This window comes from Polychytrium aggregatum (genome assembly GCF_025602895.1).
Source record: "Polychytrium aggregatum strain JEL109 chromosome Unknown BJ171scaffold_24, whole genome shotgun sequence".
Classification (NCBI taxonomy): domain Eukaryota; kingdom Fungi; phylum Chytridiomycota; class Chytridiomycetes; order Polychytriales; genus Polychytrium; species Polychytrium aggregatum.
This window is the reverse complement of record NW_026516226.1, coordinates 73,143-86,037: the sequence shown is the minus strand read 5'-3', so window position 1 is coordinate 86,037 and position 12,895 is coordinate 73,143. Positions and strand designations below refer to the sequence as shown.

General features: G+C 56.6%; 4 protein-coding genes across 4 annotated transcripts; 2 read left to right on the top strand and 2 right to left on the bottom strand.

Moving 5' to 3' along the window:
* Positions 1-156: 156 nt before the first annotated feature.
* Positions 157-4,241, top strand: BJ171DRAFT_582925 (WD40-repeat-containing domain protein; the record flags this gene model as incomplete). The annotated part of the gene is made up of 14 exons (XM_053114221.1): positions 157-700; positions 785-888; positions 1,053-1,198; positions 1,314-1,395; positions 1,506-1,621; positions 1,746-1,848; positions 1,920-1,994; positions 2,125-2,153; positions 2,296-2,466; positions 2,588-2,746; positions 3,004-3,166; positions 3,326-3,784; positions 3,895-4,054; positions 4,189-4,241. 14 exons carry the CDS (start codon positions 157-159, stop codon positions 4,239-4,241), a joined length of 2,364 nt encoding a protein of 787 aa, XP_052965500.1.
* Positions 4,242-4,551: 310 nt separating this feature from the next.
* On the bottom strand, positions 4,552-6,966 carry BJ171DRAFT_143726 (aspartyl-tRNA synthetase). The gene is made up of 2 exons (XM_053105718.1): positions 6,931-6,966; positions 4,552-6,719 (listed from the first exon to the last, which is right to left on the bottom strand). Exon 2 carries the CDS (start codon positions 6,603-6,605, stop codon positions 4,587-4,589), a length of 2,019 nt encoding a protein of 672 aa, XP_052965499.1. The 5' UTR covers positions 6,606-6,719; positions 6,931-6,966; the 3' UTR covers positions 4,552-4,586.
* Positions 6,967-7,437: 471 nt separating this feature from the next.
* BJ171DRAFT_425366 (Brix domain-containing protein) lies at positions 7,438-9,055 on the top strand (the record flags this gene model as incomplete). The annotated part of the gene is made up of 5 exons (XM_053107715.1): positions 7,438-7,601; positions 7,747-7,799; positions 8,054-8,445; positions 8,620-8,778; positions 8,927-9,055. 5 exons carry the CDS (start codon positions 7,438-7,440, stop codon positions 9,053-9,055), a joined length of 897 nt encoding a protein of 298 aa, XP_052965498.1.
* A 215-nt stretch (positions 9,056-9,270) lies between these two features.
* On the bottom strand, positions 9,271-12,858 carry BJ171DRAFT_143670 (acyl transferase/acyl hydrolase/lysophospholipase). The gene is made up of 11 exons (XM_053105717.1): positions 12,567-12,858; positions 12,232-12,410; positions 11,987-12,043; positions 11,276-11,830; positions 11,076-11,166; positions 10,821-10,929; positions 10,501-10,573; positions 10,308-10,388; positions 10,114-10,213; positions 9,592-9,922; positions 9,271-9,474 (listed from the first exon to the last, which is right to left on the bottom strand). The coding sequence occupies exons 1-11, from the start codon at positions 12,794-12,796 to the stop codon at positions 9,358-9,360; spliced, it is 1,923 nt and encodes a 640-aa protein (XP_052965497.1). The 5' UTR covers positions 12,797-12,858; the 3' UTR covers positions 9,271-9,357.
* Between the last annotated feature and the right edge of the window lie 37 nt (positions 12,859-12,895).

Here is a 12,895-nt window from a genome sequence, read left to right as displayed (position 1 = left end):
ATTCAGTGCGGCAGTCGGAGATTGGCGGATCGGAGATTGGCGGGCTGTATGAGAACGTGTCCTCTGAACGGTGGAGTGTGGAGTGGAGCGGAATAGGGGGAGGGCCGATTTGGCGGGCTTTTGGAGAATGGGATGCGGACAAACCACATTCCCACCATGAGTCGCCTCAGCAATTACCGCGGCATTCCAGGAGGCGAGCGAAAGCGCTGCAACGAGCCATCGCGATCCATAGACATGCCGAGAGACCCCGAAACCACGCCCCAGCAGCAGCTCGAGGCGGTCCTTCAGGCCAGCCAAGAGTATCTGAAGGAGGAGTGGGCCGACGACAAGCAGACCCGCGGCCGATTACGCGAGAAGCGGCACCGGAAATCCAAACCAAGTTCCAGATCCAAATCCAAATCCAAATCCAAGTCAAAGAACAAATCCGGAAGCCGAAGCGCCAGATCGCGAGAACGCAGCCCGGCACACGGAGCAGCGCAGAGCCGTCCGCGATCGAAAACACCCACCCTGGCGCCGGATGATGTCCGGAAGACCAAGACCAAGACCCACGAGTCGAATCAATCCAAGGGGCTCTTCCGCCATCTTGACAAGAGTGAGAAGGACTTTGAGTCGCAGGTCGTGCTGATCAAGATTCATTCAATCGATGCCTTGGAGCTCAGCAGCTTCATCGTCCACCCTGTGGTGAAGATCAGTTTCATCGGTAAATTGTAGCAGTGAAGGTGATAATTCGGCCTTTGGCCATGCCTGGGGACTGACGTGCTGCACCCGCCAATATCCAATGCAGACGCCACCACCGGCCAGTACTTGAGCAAGGGCAACAAAGAGAAGCCGGCTACATATTTCAACGAAGGGAAAGCCATTGACTACATCCTGCCGCTGATGACGAAGGTAACAGAGGCAGATTCCAGAGCATTCAGCCAGGCACCAGAGACCGATAGCGTCCTTGACGCACGATCGAGCGCAGAACAATCGCTGCTGCGTGTGGAACTCGGGTATTGACTTGCCTCTTCATCGGTGTGCCGGGGTGATCTGCCCACATGCTGGAACTGCAGCCATACAAACTCCAGGGACGCAAGGTCACACCACTGTGGGAGGAAGAAATTGTTGTCGACGTCGAATACCTGTCGATCCTGAAACCCTCTACGATGATGCTGTTTGAGGTCCTTGACTTTACAACGAACAGTGCACTGGCTCAAAAGTATGCTCTGTCCGTCAGCAGAGTGGCAAATCGGTATCAGCGAGGGTTGGGCCCTGGGATATACCTTGTCTGTGTCAACTGACCGGCCTCGTACTCTGCTGCATCGGCTAAACAGAACGCATGACGGATGGCACCGGATAGCGTGGGCATTCTTGAAGCTGGTCGGCCATGCTGGCAATGCAAATACCGAGCAGATGGTATGGATTGTGCGGATTGCCAAAGAACGGATGACCCTTCGGTCATGGGAATATGTCGCTCTGAACCTTGAACAATCGGCTCGTTGCGTCTCTGGCTGAACGACTCTCAGGCCCGCCTGCAGATGTATCGGTACCCAAAAATCAAGAACGAGCCTCCGGAGCAAGACAACATCCCGAATGCGTACTACTACTGGCAGATGGAAAAAGAAAAATACCCTTCGACACTGTTAGTATTTCTTGTCGCGCGCTCGTCGAGTGCCCTGCTATCTGGCGAGCCCACGGCCCTCTCTGCGGATCGGCGACTTGGGTCAAATCCAATCTCTCATCTTACTTGGCTTCATTCGCTGTAGATACGTGACCGTCAAAGCTCATGTGCCCCCGAGGCGTCGTCAAGTGATCCGGCGAGCCAACCTTCCCACGGATATCGAGATCGGAAAGATGACACTGGAGCAGGTACGTGTGTGCGGTGCTGAAGGGTAGAGATGCGGGTCGCTGACGCTCCTAATGCAGCACGTGCATTCCAGATGCTCGATGAGTATTCCGAGAAGAAAAAGATCATGGATCCAATGATGAAGAGTCTTCTGGCACTGTCCAATGCGGTGAGTTGGCTACTTGGATCGCAGAATCGTCGATCGAAGTGAATCTAAGACCACAGGACACTACTTCTTTTACCTGCCTTCGGCTACTCAACAAATACTTTGCCCTAACCCAACCACCGCTGAACGACAGCCAAAGTGGAGACGAGAACCAGGACAAAGGTTCTTGCTGCCTACCCGGCTGCGATATCGATTGAGCAGCGACGAGAGGTGATAGAGTGAACGCCACTAGATGCTGAGCCTGAGCCTCCATCGTGTGGGCTGACGATCTATTATACTGCATCTTTCGTTGGTCCCAATGCAGCGGCTCGTTTGCATGCTCCTTCTCCAACGGCGGCATATACGTGGCCATCGCCTGTGTGTCTACAAGCAGCTATCCGATCAAGGTCTATGATGTCCTCACGGGTGACCGAGTGGCGACTCTTGAAGGACACCAAGATCTCGTCTATTCTCTCAGCTGGGCGAGCGAGGATGAGTACGCTCTCAGGCGTTGGCTTCATGATAGCATATGCATTCCCCAAAAGTCATCTGCTTGCAGCCAAGCAAGCGACTGTTATGGATTTGATGCTCACTCTCCGGCCGTCTTGACACTGCAGCGAGCTCATCAGCGCATCCTCCGACGGCACTGTTCGCGTCTGGTTCTTTGGAGGCGACGGGAGCGTGCGCCAAAAGTCCGTGATATTGCATCCGGCCTACGTCTACACTGCGGTATTCCATCCCATGGCTCTGAACCCAAGGCACGTTTCCTGTCTTAAGTCCGCATCGCATTCACCAGTTTGCCCATCAGTGACTCAGATCCCAGCCTCCTCGGTCTCTTGAGTATGCGGATGGAGGAGGGGGGAGGCACAAGCACACATGGTCGTGACTAACGTTGGGCCATCCGCCCGCGCATGAACAGGCTCATAGTTACAGGGTGCTTCGATGGGCGCATTCGCTTTTGGCAATACGAGCCCTATCAGTTGCTCGGAAGCCAGCCAATCTCGCTTGAAGGCGGACCGATGTTGACACTTAGCGGTCACTCGTCGCGAGTTAACAGCATCGTCTTTGGTGAGGAAGGCCGCAAGATGTATTCCGGCGACGGCTCCGGGGTCGTCAAAGTCTGGAGCTGTGAGATCCCAGGGCTACGACGCGGAGAAGTCGCATACGATTGCATCAAGACGCTCTCGCCACTTCAGGTATCTACCGACGAGACGAGTTCTTTGTGGATTTGGGCACCAAGGGCTGGATGAGCGAGCCTCCCTGACGATTGCAGTGAAGCAGTGCTGGGGCACTCTTGGCTGCTGTTGGCACTAACGACTCCAGGACATATACACACCACATTCGCCGCATCTCAGGACGCCTCCGTAACGTGTCTGAAACTCCACCCAAACTTCAGAAAGCTGTTGATACGATACAGCAACGGCACAATCCATCTAGTCGACTCGCGTATCTACAGGCTGCTTACGGTCCTCCAGGACAAGCAACTTGACGCCTCGTACTCGCCGCCCAAGAGCGGACCGCGCTCCACAGGCGATCACAGCGGATATGCAAACCACTTTTGGCGAGCTTCGTTTTCGCCGTGTGGGACATTCGTTGCTGCCGGTGGCGAGGACGGACAGGCAACAGTATGGCGCTGCGATACCGGGGCCATTGTCACCGTTTACAGACGGTTGGGGCTCCAGTTTCCCATTGACGACCTGCAGTTTCATCCGCATGACCATCTCATGCTGTTTATAAGTTTTGGATATCACCAACCGGCCGTGGTTTGGACGTTTGATGCGGCAGACCCTCCGCTCGCTGCACCGAAAGCAATGGTACGTCGTTCTGTCCCGCACTGACCGAAACTATCTATTATCAAGCTGAGAAGACGCTGAGACTGCCGATGGCGGACTGAACTCGATGCGATTCCGATCCATCCATCCAGGAGTACCAACTCTCAAGCGCTGCGATGGGCAATGATGACATTCTCGGAGCCATGGAACGGAGACGGGAAGAGCTCAACCAGATCTCGACGGCGCTTACGGAGTCAATCCAAAACTTGGACAGCGCCTCGCTGGGTCAAAGCGCCGAGTATTTGGCACCGAGTAAGTTGATGGGCAAGGCGGCACCTACTGCAGCCTGCGTTGTGACCAAGAGGCTTGGATGCACAGTGAAACACCACTGCAAAGCGATCATGGGGCGATCTTAACACGACAAACATGAAATGCGCAACTTCCAGGAAAGTCGCTCTCCCGATATTCGGGCAAGGCGCGAGCCGTCGACATTGATTGAAACCCACCACCCAAAGCAACTTTGAGGTGCAGTACAGGATCAGATAACCATCAAAGGACCAGAGCGCGAAGCAGCAGATATATCCCAGGATGAGCACAATCTCAGCATCTCTCAATGAGGTCGCACTGCGGCATGGTCCCGCTGCGGCATCACATCGCCGCCGTTGCCAGTCAGTCGTCGAGGCGTTTCCGTCGTGGTTTGAATGATCACGGCTCCTGCGTGTCTATGGCCCCTGCTTCCACGAGATGGACAGATGTGTATTCCACTCAAAAATAGAAGCGACAAGCGCAGGTGCTTCCGTTTCATGTTGCACGCATTGTAGCCGTGCCGGGATACCTGACTTGCTCAGACGTTGTTGCTGGCTTCGATCTGGATGTGATACTCCTTGAGTCGCTCATTGCTCACGCTGTTGGGGCTGTCGACGAAGAGATCGCCGCCGGCTAGTTTGGGAAAGGCGATCACGTCGCGGATACTCGGGGCTCCACACAGAATGGCCATGAGTCTGTCAAAGCCAAAGGCAAAGCCACCATGTGGTGGGCAGCCAAACTGCAGCGCATCGAGCAGGTGGCCAAAGTCCGTCTGGACTTTCTCGGAGGGAATCTTGAGGATCTCCGAAAAGATATAGTTCTGGAGGCGGGGGTCGTGAGCGCGGATGGAGCCGCCACCGATTTCCTGGCCATTGAGGACAAAGTCATAATGCAGACCTCGGACAGAAAGCGGATCGCTTGGGAGGAGGTGCAGATCTTCAGGGTTGGGTGCGGTGAAGGGGTGATGCGTTGCCTCGAGGGCAAGCTCGCCAGAGGCAGTATCGATGTCGGCAGTGGGTGTGAAGAGCGGGAAATCGTGGACCCACAGGAATGAAAGAGCACGCGACGGATCGATGTCCAGAGCACCAGCGGCTATCAGGGCCTTGGAAAGATGTAGTCGCGTCCGGCCCATGATGGTGTGTGGGCCAAGATAGCCCTGTTTGCGGTAGTTGAGGACAACCAAATCCCCCGGCTCCACGCCACCCAACTTGGCAGCGGCCTCAGGATGGCCGGAGAGAAACCGTATCTTCTGTGGCCAGCTTTGGAGGTTGTCGTTAGTGATCTTGACAAAGAGTAGATCCTGGCTCTTGGGGAAGCCTCCAAGATGGACAAAGTTTTCTTGTAGAACGGTATCGCGGAGAGACTGAAGCTGTTTCGTGTTGAGGTGTTTGTGTGCCTGCTTGACGACCAGGCCCTCGACCATATGGCCCGAGTCGATGGAGTCGATAAGCGGCTGAATCTCCATGTCAAAGCGGATGTCAGGCTTGTCGGATCCAAAGCGACGCATGGCTTCGGCGTAGGTCATGCGAGGCACGGGCAGTCGGATGTCGACGCCGAGCACTTCTTTCCAGATGGTCGCAGCCAGAGACTCGAGCAACTTCATGATGTCGTTCATCTCGATAAACGACATTTCGATATCGATCTGGGTGAACTCGGGTTGGCGATCGGCGCCGAGCGACTCATCGCGGAAGCAGCGAGCGATCTGGAAATATCGGTCCACCGAAGCAGACATGAGGACCTGCTTGTACTGCTGCGGCGACTGCGGCAGAGCATAGAACTTGCCCTTGGTGCGGGTGGGAACCAGAAACTCACGAGCACCCTCGGGGGTGCTTTTGAAGAGATACGGAGTCTCGACCTCGACAAAGTCGTGGGCATACAGGAAGTCGCGGGCGGCGCGGGCGGCACGCGATCGTTTGCGGATGTTGTCCTGCAGCTTGGGGCGCCGGAGATCGACATAGCGATACTTGAGGCGGGCCTCTTCGTTCGGGATCAGGGCCTTGGAGACTGTCGAGAATGGGAGTGGACAGGCTCTGTTCAGAACCTTGAGATCCGTCACCGAGACCTCGATGGAGCCCAGCGGCGAGCCGCCCTGGACGGCCGCCTCCGGGCGACGCCTTACGATGCCTTTGATGGAGATGACAGACTCGGGTGTCAGCGAGAGCAGGGTCTCGCGGATGAACAGGTCTTTTTCAGAGGGAGAGTCCAGCGAGATTTGGTGCACCAGCTGGACGGTGCCGTGTGCGTCGCGGAGAGGCAGAAACGTCAAGTCCGATCCGATCTTGCGCGAATTCAATGCCCAGCCACTCAGAGCCACCGATTGGCCATCGTGCTCAGGAGACAGCTCTCCGCAGCTGTGGGTTCGTGAAAAGCCTGGCGAGGAGTAGAACTGCGAGGACCACTCGCGCAGAGTCCCGAGGGGCGCGCTCTTGTCAACCAAGGGCACGGCGGTGGAGTGCAGTCGGATAGAGGACAAGCTTGCTGCAGATAGCGAGCAGCGCCCGGCTGACAACAGGAAAAGGGGCCGCCGAGCGGCCCGGGCAATGTGGATCAATCGCATCGGTGTGGTGTTGGAGCTGTTCTATGTGTGCGGATCTCGGGGATGATAAGATTCTGGAGCAACTGCCAAGTGCAACAGGACAGTATTTGGACAGGGAATGAATGAACAGTATGCCTGCGCGCAAGATATGCAGATGGACAAACCAATGCGGTGGGAGATATGTCAGATATGGGCGGATGAGCCGTTTCGGCGGCTATTCGATCCAGATGGGCCCACAATCGAGTGGGGCTGGCAAGATAACACTGTGAATGCAGCATGTGCCGGGATGATTCCATAGGCCCGCCGTACCCTGGTGCGGATACACTACCTAATCGACAGAATCGACAGAATCGACAGAATCGACAGAATCGACAGAATCGACAGAACCAGCGAGACCAGAGCCAAGATGGCGGTCGGCCTGCTCCCCGTCGCGCATCCAGATCGCCCAGCGACGGCTGACATGGCATGCGTCACACGTGGCTCGCCAGCCGCAGCCGGCTGCATCCGGCTTGGCCGGCTCGAGCCGCATATTAATTACTTTTTTTTGGCGATCGGAGCCAGCAACAGCAGCACCCAGCCGCGACGACACCCCCGACCACACCACCCAGGCCGCACCACCCGAACCATATCGCGCATCTGACACCAGGACCGGTAGCCTCCCCAAACAGCAGTCATGGCACCCAAGCGAAAGCAGCCGTCGCACAGCGAGCTCGAAGCCCACCGAAAAAAGAAAGAGATTGTCACCGTCGAGACCGGCGGCGGCTCCGATCTGGATGACGACGAAGATGTAGAGGAGTCTGCCGGGGAGCATTCGGACGAAGAGGTTCTCGAGCTGGGCCGCAAGATGCTTCTGATGCGGCGCTACGATGAAGACGAGCAGGAGCAGGAGCAAGAGGACGGCGATGAGGACAATGAGGGCCTGGATGACGGCGATGATGCCGATACTGGCGCAAGCCAGGGCCCAGCCAAGATCCGCCAGCGAGTGCTTATCCTCTCCTCGCGCGGCATCACCCACAGGTGAGCGATCGCAGCGCGTTCATATACTGAATGAGCATCCGATGGCGCCAGCGCGGCCCGGGGCAATCAGATGTGTGCTCGCCGGTCAAAAATGGCCTTGCTTTCTGTATCGCATTCTCAAACGACCGGCGTCATCATCGGACAGATTCCGGCACCTGATGAATGACTTGAATGTGCTGATGCCGCACTCAAAGAAAGGTCAGTCTGTCAGTCTGCCAGTCGAGAGATGGCTGTGTCGGCGCCATGATCCGGCGATGCTTCGTCCAGAGGCTGTTGCTGTCTGACTCCACTTGCTGTCTGGACTCGGACAGCGTTGCCGGCTGACGTCCTCTGATGCCGGAGTACTGACGCTATCAATCAACTCGTGGCTCTGTTGCACTCTATGTCAACGACCTCTCATGGATGTTTATCGGGCATCGCCGCCTCCTGACCATCGCGCTCAACATGCATAGACAGCAAGTTTGACTCAAAGTCCAACCTGGATGAGCTGAACGAACTCGCCGAACTCGCCAACTGCAACAACTGCATATTCTTCGAGGTCCGCAAACACACCGATCTGTACATGTGGATGTCCAAGACCCCCAACGGACCGAGTGTCAAGTTCAACGTCCAGAACGTCCACACCATGGACGAGCTCCGCATGACCGGCAACTGCCTCAAGGGCTCGCGGCCGATCCTGTCCTTTGACAGCAACTTTGACAGTGCGCCGCACTTCCAGCTGCTAAAGGAGATGTTCACCCAAATCTTTGGAACGCCAAAGTCTTCGCGGAAGATCAAGCCATTCATCGACCATGTCCTGAGCTTCTCCATTGCCGACAACCGAATCTGGTTCCGAAACTTCCAGGTGCGTTCGCAGTGGATCGCATGAGCTCTGCACCTGGCACGGCTGCCGACACCCGTCCGCGCATATGGCGATGGTCTCTGTGCCTTTTGGGTGATAGGCGATCAGCCACAATGAGGAATGCAGCCGCTCTGTCCGCACGAATGAGCCGTCGCTGACTTTCTTGCAACTGAATAGGTCGTCGAGAAGGAGGCTGTCAAAGGCAAGGGCAAGGACAAGGAAATCACCCTCGCCGAGATCGGCCCCCGTTTCAGCTTGAGTATCATGCGAATCTTTGATCGCAGCTTTGGAGGAGCAACCCTCTACGAAAACCCGCACTTTGTCTCGCCCAACCATGTGAGTATATATATTCATCGACCGTGGGCGGGGAGAAATTGTCAATGAGAGCAAAGTGGATGCTTGGATGGGTAGATGCTGGTCCTATCTGGTGCCTGCCGGCGGTCTGGCTGCTGACACACATACCGATCGCATTGTCCGTCGACAGGTCCGTCGCCTGGAGAGAATCGACAAGTCGATCGAGTACAAGGCACGAGCAATGGCCAGCGAAGCCCTGGCCGAAAAGAAGCAAAAGACAAAAATGCCCGAGGATCCGTTCAAAGATGTTTTCGCATAGACCGTTTGGTGCACACCAGTCCAAAATATAACGCATCCTCAGCAGACAGCGTTAGGGGGACACGATTGCTTGCCTCCGCAGACAAGACAGGGCGCTCTGGGTTTGTGTTCTCCAGCATTCTCGCGTAGCCCGACACATCGACCTCAGGACGGATGTGTATTCAAACCTCAGAGCTCAGTGAGGGGTCAAATTAGAAAGCAAGTTCTCGGCAAGACCGCCATCGATAGACTCGAATATAGCGTGTACCGCCCCAGAGGAGGGGAGGGGGCACGGATGCAGCCAACCAGGACAGGCCCGACGGCTCAATGCGCGGCAAGTCTGGCCCGGCGCTTCTCCTGCCAGACGGAACGCAAAACCTCGCGGATACGGGCCTCTTCTTGCTTCCAGTTGAGAGAGGCACATTTGGCGAGATCTTGGACCTAAACGCAGCGCATAGGATGTGTTCAGTGTCAACTGCCGCTGATCGTGGACGCCCTGTGATGCTCAACGACAGCACCGTGCAACGGCTCAAACGAGAAGCAAGGCATCCAACAAACCTGTTCTGAGGTGTACTGCAGCTGGCCAAACCCAAAGCTGTTGGGCTCGAACTCGGGCACCTCTGGGTTGGGCAGAATCGGCATGTAGAGCATCTGGAAGCCCTTGCTGGCAAGTGGGTTGCCATACTCCGGGTGCGTGCCTGCAGGATCGATGGGATCCAGCTGATAGACCTGGCAGTAGCGGTTCTCGTATTTTTGGCGGAGCGACTCTGCCGTGTTCTTTGGCTTGGGCACATTCGCGGGCAGCGATTCCTGGGGTGCTGGTGGGGGGCTGCGAAGGGTGACACTCAATCCCTTTCGCTTGGCGAACGTTTCGACATCGGGAGTCACGCTGTAAAGGGTTCAAACGAGGCTCAGCATCAGCGCCGCGTGGTGGATCGCGCCGAAGACAGCGTCGAGACAGGAGAGAAAGTAGACAAGCGAACATGATCACACGCCGACTACCTCCGATAGCATTCTTTCCCGCGCCGGCGATCCGAGTATGGGCCTCACACGAGCTGCAAAAGCAGGGGACTGACTTACATGTTTCGCTCAACGTCGACGCTCGAGTCGAAAACGAACGCAACATCAACGTCGCGGCCGAGGCGTGTGAGCGGATAGAGAGGCTGGTTGTTGTCCGCACCTAAGCAGAGAAGCAGCCAAAGAGTGCAGACTCAGTCTTGCGAGTGCAAGTGGGTCTAGGCTCAGATGCGATACCGCCCTCAAGAAACACATACCGGCATCGATCAGCTGGATACGCTTGGAGTTTCGGACGCCAGGCGGCGTTTTCTCGGGTGTATCCTCGTAAAGGAAGTTCCCTGATTTGATGGCCAAGAGCCGGGTGAGATGACGATAGAACACAAAAGCTTAGCCACAGAAGCCCACTCCCGTAGGCCGATGCAAACAGTGCATCAAAGTCAGGGTACTCACAGTTGTAGGACGAGTGGAACGGATGAATGGCAAGCAACTGCTTTACAAGTGGGTTGGCATCCGGTTGAATGAGCTGAAGGCGGGAACATCGCGGTGCAGAGCAAAGCAACGATAGAAACCGGTTAGTTGGAAACACATCGGCAACCATGCAGCATGGGTCGCGTGCACAGCGATACCACATGCATTCAGGGCAAGAGCGATAGTGCCCGGAGAGAGAAATTAACACCGACAGGTAAGCGAAACGCAATACACAGCCTGGAGCCAGCTGGTAACCCAGCACAACATCTGAAAGTGCGTGTGACAAACGACAGGCTACTCACAGTGCCCAGGAACTCCTTCATCTTCTCCTGGAAGTGCGAGGTTGTCTCACTGCGCTGGAAAGTCTGGACCGTGGTAGTGAAGGGCGCACACATGGCGCTTCCGGTCAGGCTGCCGGATGGACATGGGAGGAGGAAGCAGCATATGCGAATTTGCGTGAGCCGCTGCAGCACAGGCCAGGATGGCGCACAGGCCGGCGAGGATATCTCCCAAGCCATGTCGGGCTCGACACAAGACTTCGAGCTGGGCGAACTTACCCGACGACGAGTGAAAAGTTCTGCTCGGGAAGGTTCTCCACAGACACATCGTTGACGAACCGTCGCCCAAACGCCCAGGTCGGAACCCAGCCTGATCAACGAGCAGAAGCAAATCGATGTGTTTGGGAGGTGAACATTCATTTGGTGCGGTCGGACATGCGTATCGCTTGATGCGAGGTTTCAATCTGGGAACAGCTTACCATGGAGCTCGTCGCAGCCCACCTGGAAGGGCGTGATTTCGAACCATTGCCACCAAGCAGATTCGTTGTGCGCGTGCTCCTTGGAGCCGGCCAGATGGTTCTTATCCTCGTTGCTTTCGTACTGCTTCTGTAGCTGCTCCCACTCCTCGCGCGGAAGGTCGGGGTCGAATTTGCGTGCCCAGGGCCGCTCGTGTCGAATGCAGGTGTAAATGGGCATCGGGGCCTTGCCGCCCTTGAGGTACTTTGCGTGGCGGCTGAGTCGGAAGTGGTCAGGCTCCCAGGCACCTTCCCAATAGTCGCCTTGGAAGTGGCAGTTCATGAGACAGCCGTAGGTGTCGACCACGCCGCGAGGAAGCTGGGAAATGCGCTTGATGGTCATGCCGTCAAAGGCGAGACGCACGCGGTGGCGGATGTCCTTTGAGAGGATGTTTGGGATGTGGATAGGGCTGGCCGGATGGGGTACCAATGCTTGCTTGTAGTGTTCCAAGAGTGCCGGCACTGAGCAGCGGGCAGCGGTGTAAAAGTTGGAGAGTGTCCAACAGGACCCACTGACACCTTTTTGCGGCGAGCGAAAGTGGCAGCGATGAGCAAAAGGGAGCTTGTTGCCGGGTCGACAGAACATACAACCATGGACGAGAGACGCAAGAAATGCACCGTATTGAACATGAGGGTGCGCGACTCCATGGCGACAGACGGCACTAATGTACTCACCGGCCATGTACATGACACAGTCGAACAGTCCCGAGTCGTGCATGCCCTTGAGATATCCTTCGGGGGTTTGGGAGATGCCAAGCGACTCTCTTGGTCAGTGCGGCCGGGACGGGAGAGCCACCAAAGCCCACCGAACAGCACCCCTGTGTGCCAACATCTCGACAGCACCGGCACCAGACGGAGCCTCGGTCTTTGGTCTGCAGCGTCTCAATCTGGGCGATCTGTGCCCCCATGCCTGTTCCTACCTGTGGTACCGATCATGGCCTTGAAACCGCCGCCGCTTCCTGTGACGGCAATGACGGGAATGTCGTCAACGTGGACTTCCTCCGGAGAAACACCGATGAACCTGGCAAAGGCATCCTTCATGAAGGCCTTGCGCTCGCGCCGGAACTCTTGCTCCTCCTCCGGGATAGAGTTTTCGTGGCTGTTTGAAGTGGTGCAGCAAACGCCGGTCCCACAAAATATCTGGTAAGCGCCATTATGACCACAGCTCCTGGGGCAGGAGCTTGGATTTGGACTCGGACTCGGGCAAGCGGAGCGGCGGCGCCGAACCATAACGTGCAGCGCACCGGATACGTACGAGACTGTGGCCGACTTGAGCAGCTCGGGATGCGCTGGGTGCTTGCCATCGATCTCGGCTTGGACCTCCTGGTGGATGCGCTCATACTCGACCCAGGAGCCGACGGTGTGCTCGATCGAGTCCGGGACGATGGCGGACACGACGTTGCGGATGGCGGACGGGAGGAAGTTGAGCGGGTGGTTCTCCTCGGCGTTGCGGTTGGAGTTGACCCGGTCGAGATAGGATGACATGTTGGCAGTTCTGGCAGTTCTGGCAGAGCCGGTCGATGGCAGAGTGGTCGATGGCAGAGTGGTCGATGGCGAGAGCAGGACGCTGGCGGCTGGGTCTGT

Excerpts from the sequence above, each read along its gene's own strand:
- BJ171DRAFT_143726 (XM_053105718.1), bottom strand. The coding sequence starts at position 6,605 with ATGCGATTGATCCACATTGCCCGGGCCGCTCGGCGGCCCCTTTTCCTG.
- BJ171DRAFT_143670 (XM_053105717.1), bottom strand. The coding sequence starts at position 12,796 with ATGTCATCCTATCTCGACCGGGTCAACTCCAACCGCAACGCCGAGGAG. Across the intron at positions 12,411-12,566 it reads CTCAAGTCGGCCACAGTCTC|CCACGAAAACTCTATCCCGG; the intron begins GTACGTATCCGG and ends CACTTCAAACAG. Across the intron at positions 12,044-12,231 it reads GGCCATGATCGGTACCACAG|GATATCTCAAGGGCATGCAC; the intron begins GTAGGAACAGGC and ends AAACCCCCGAAG.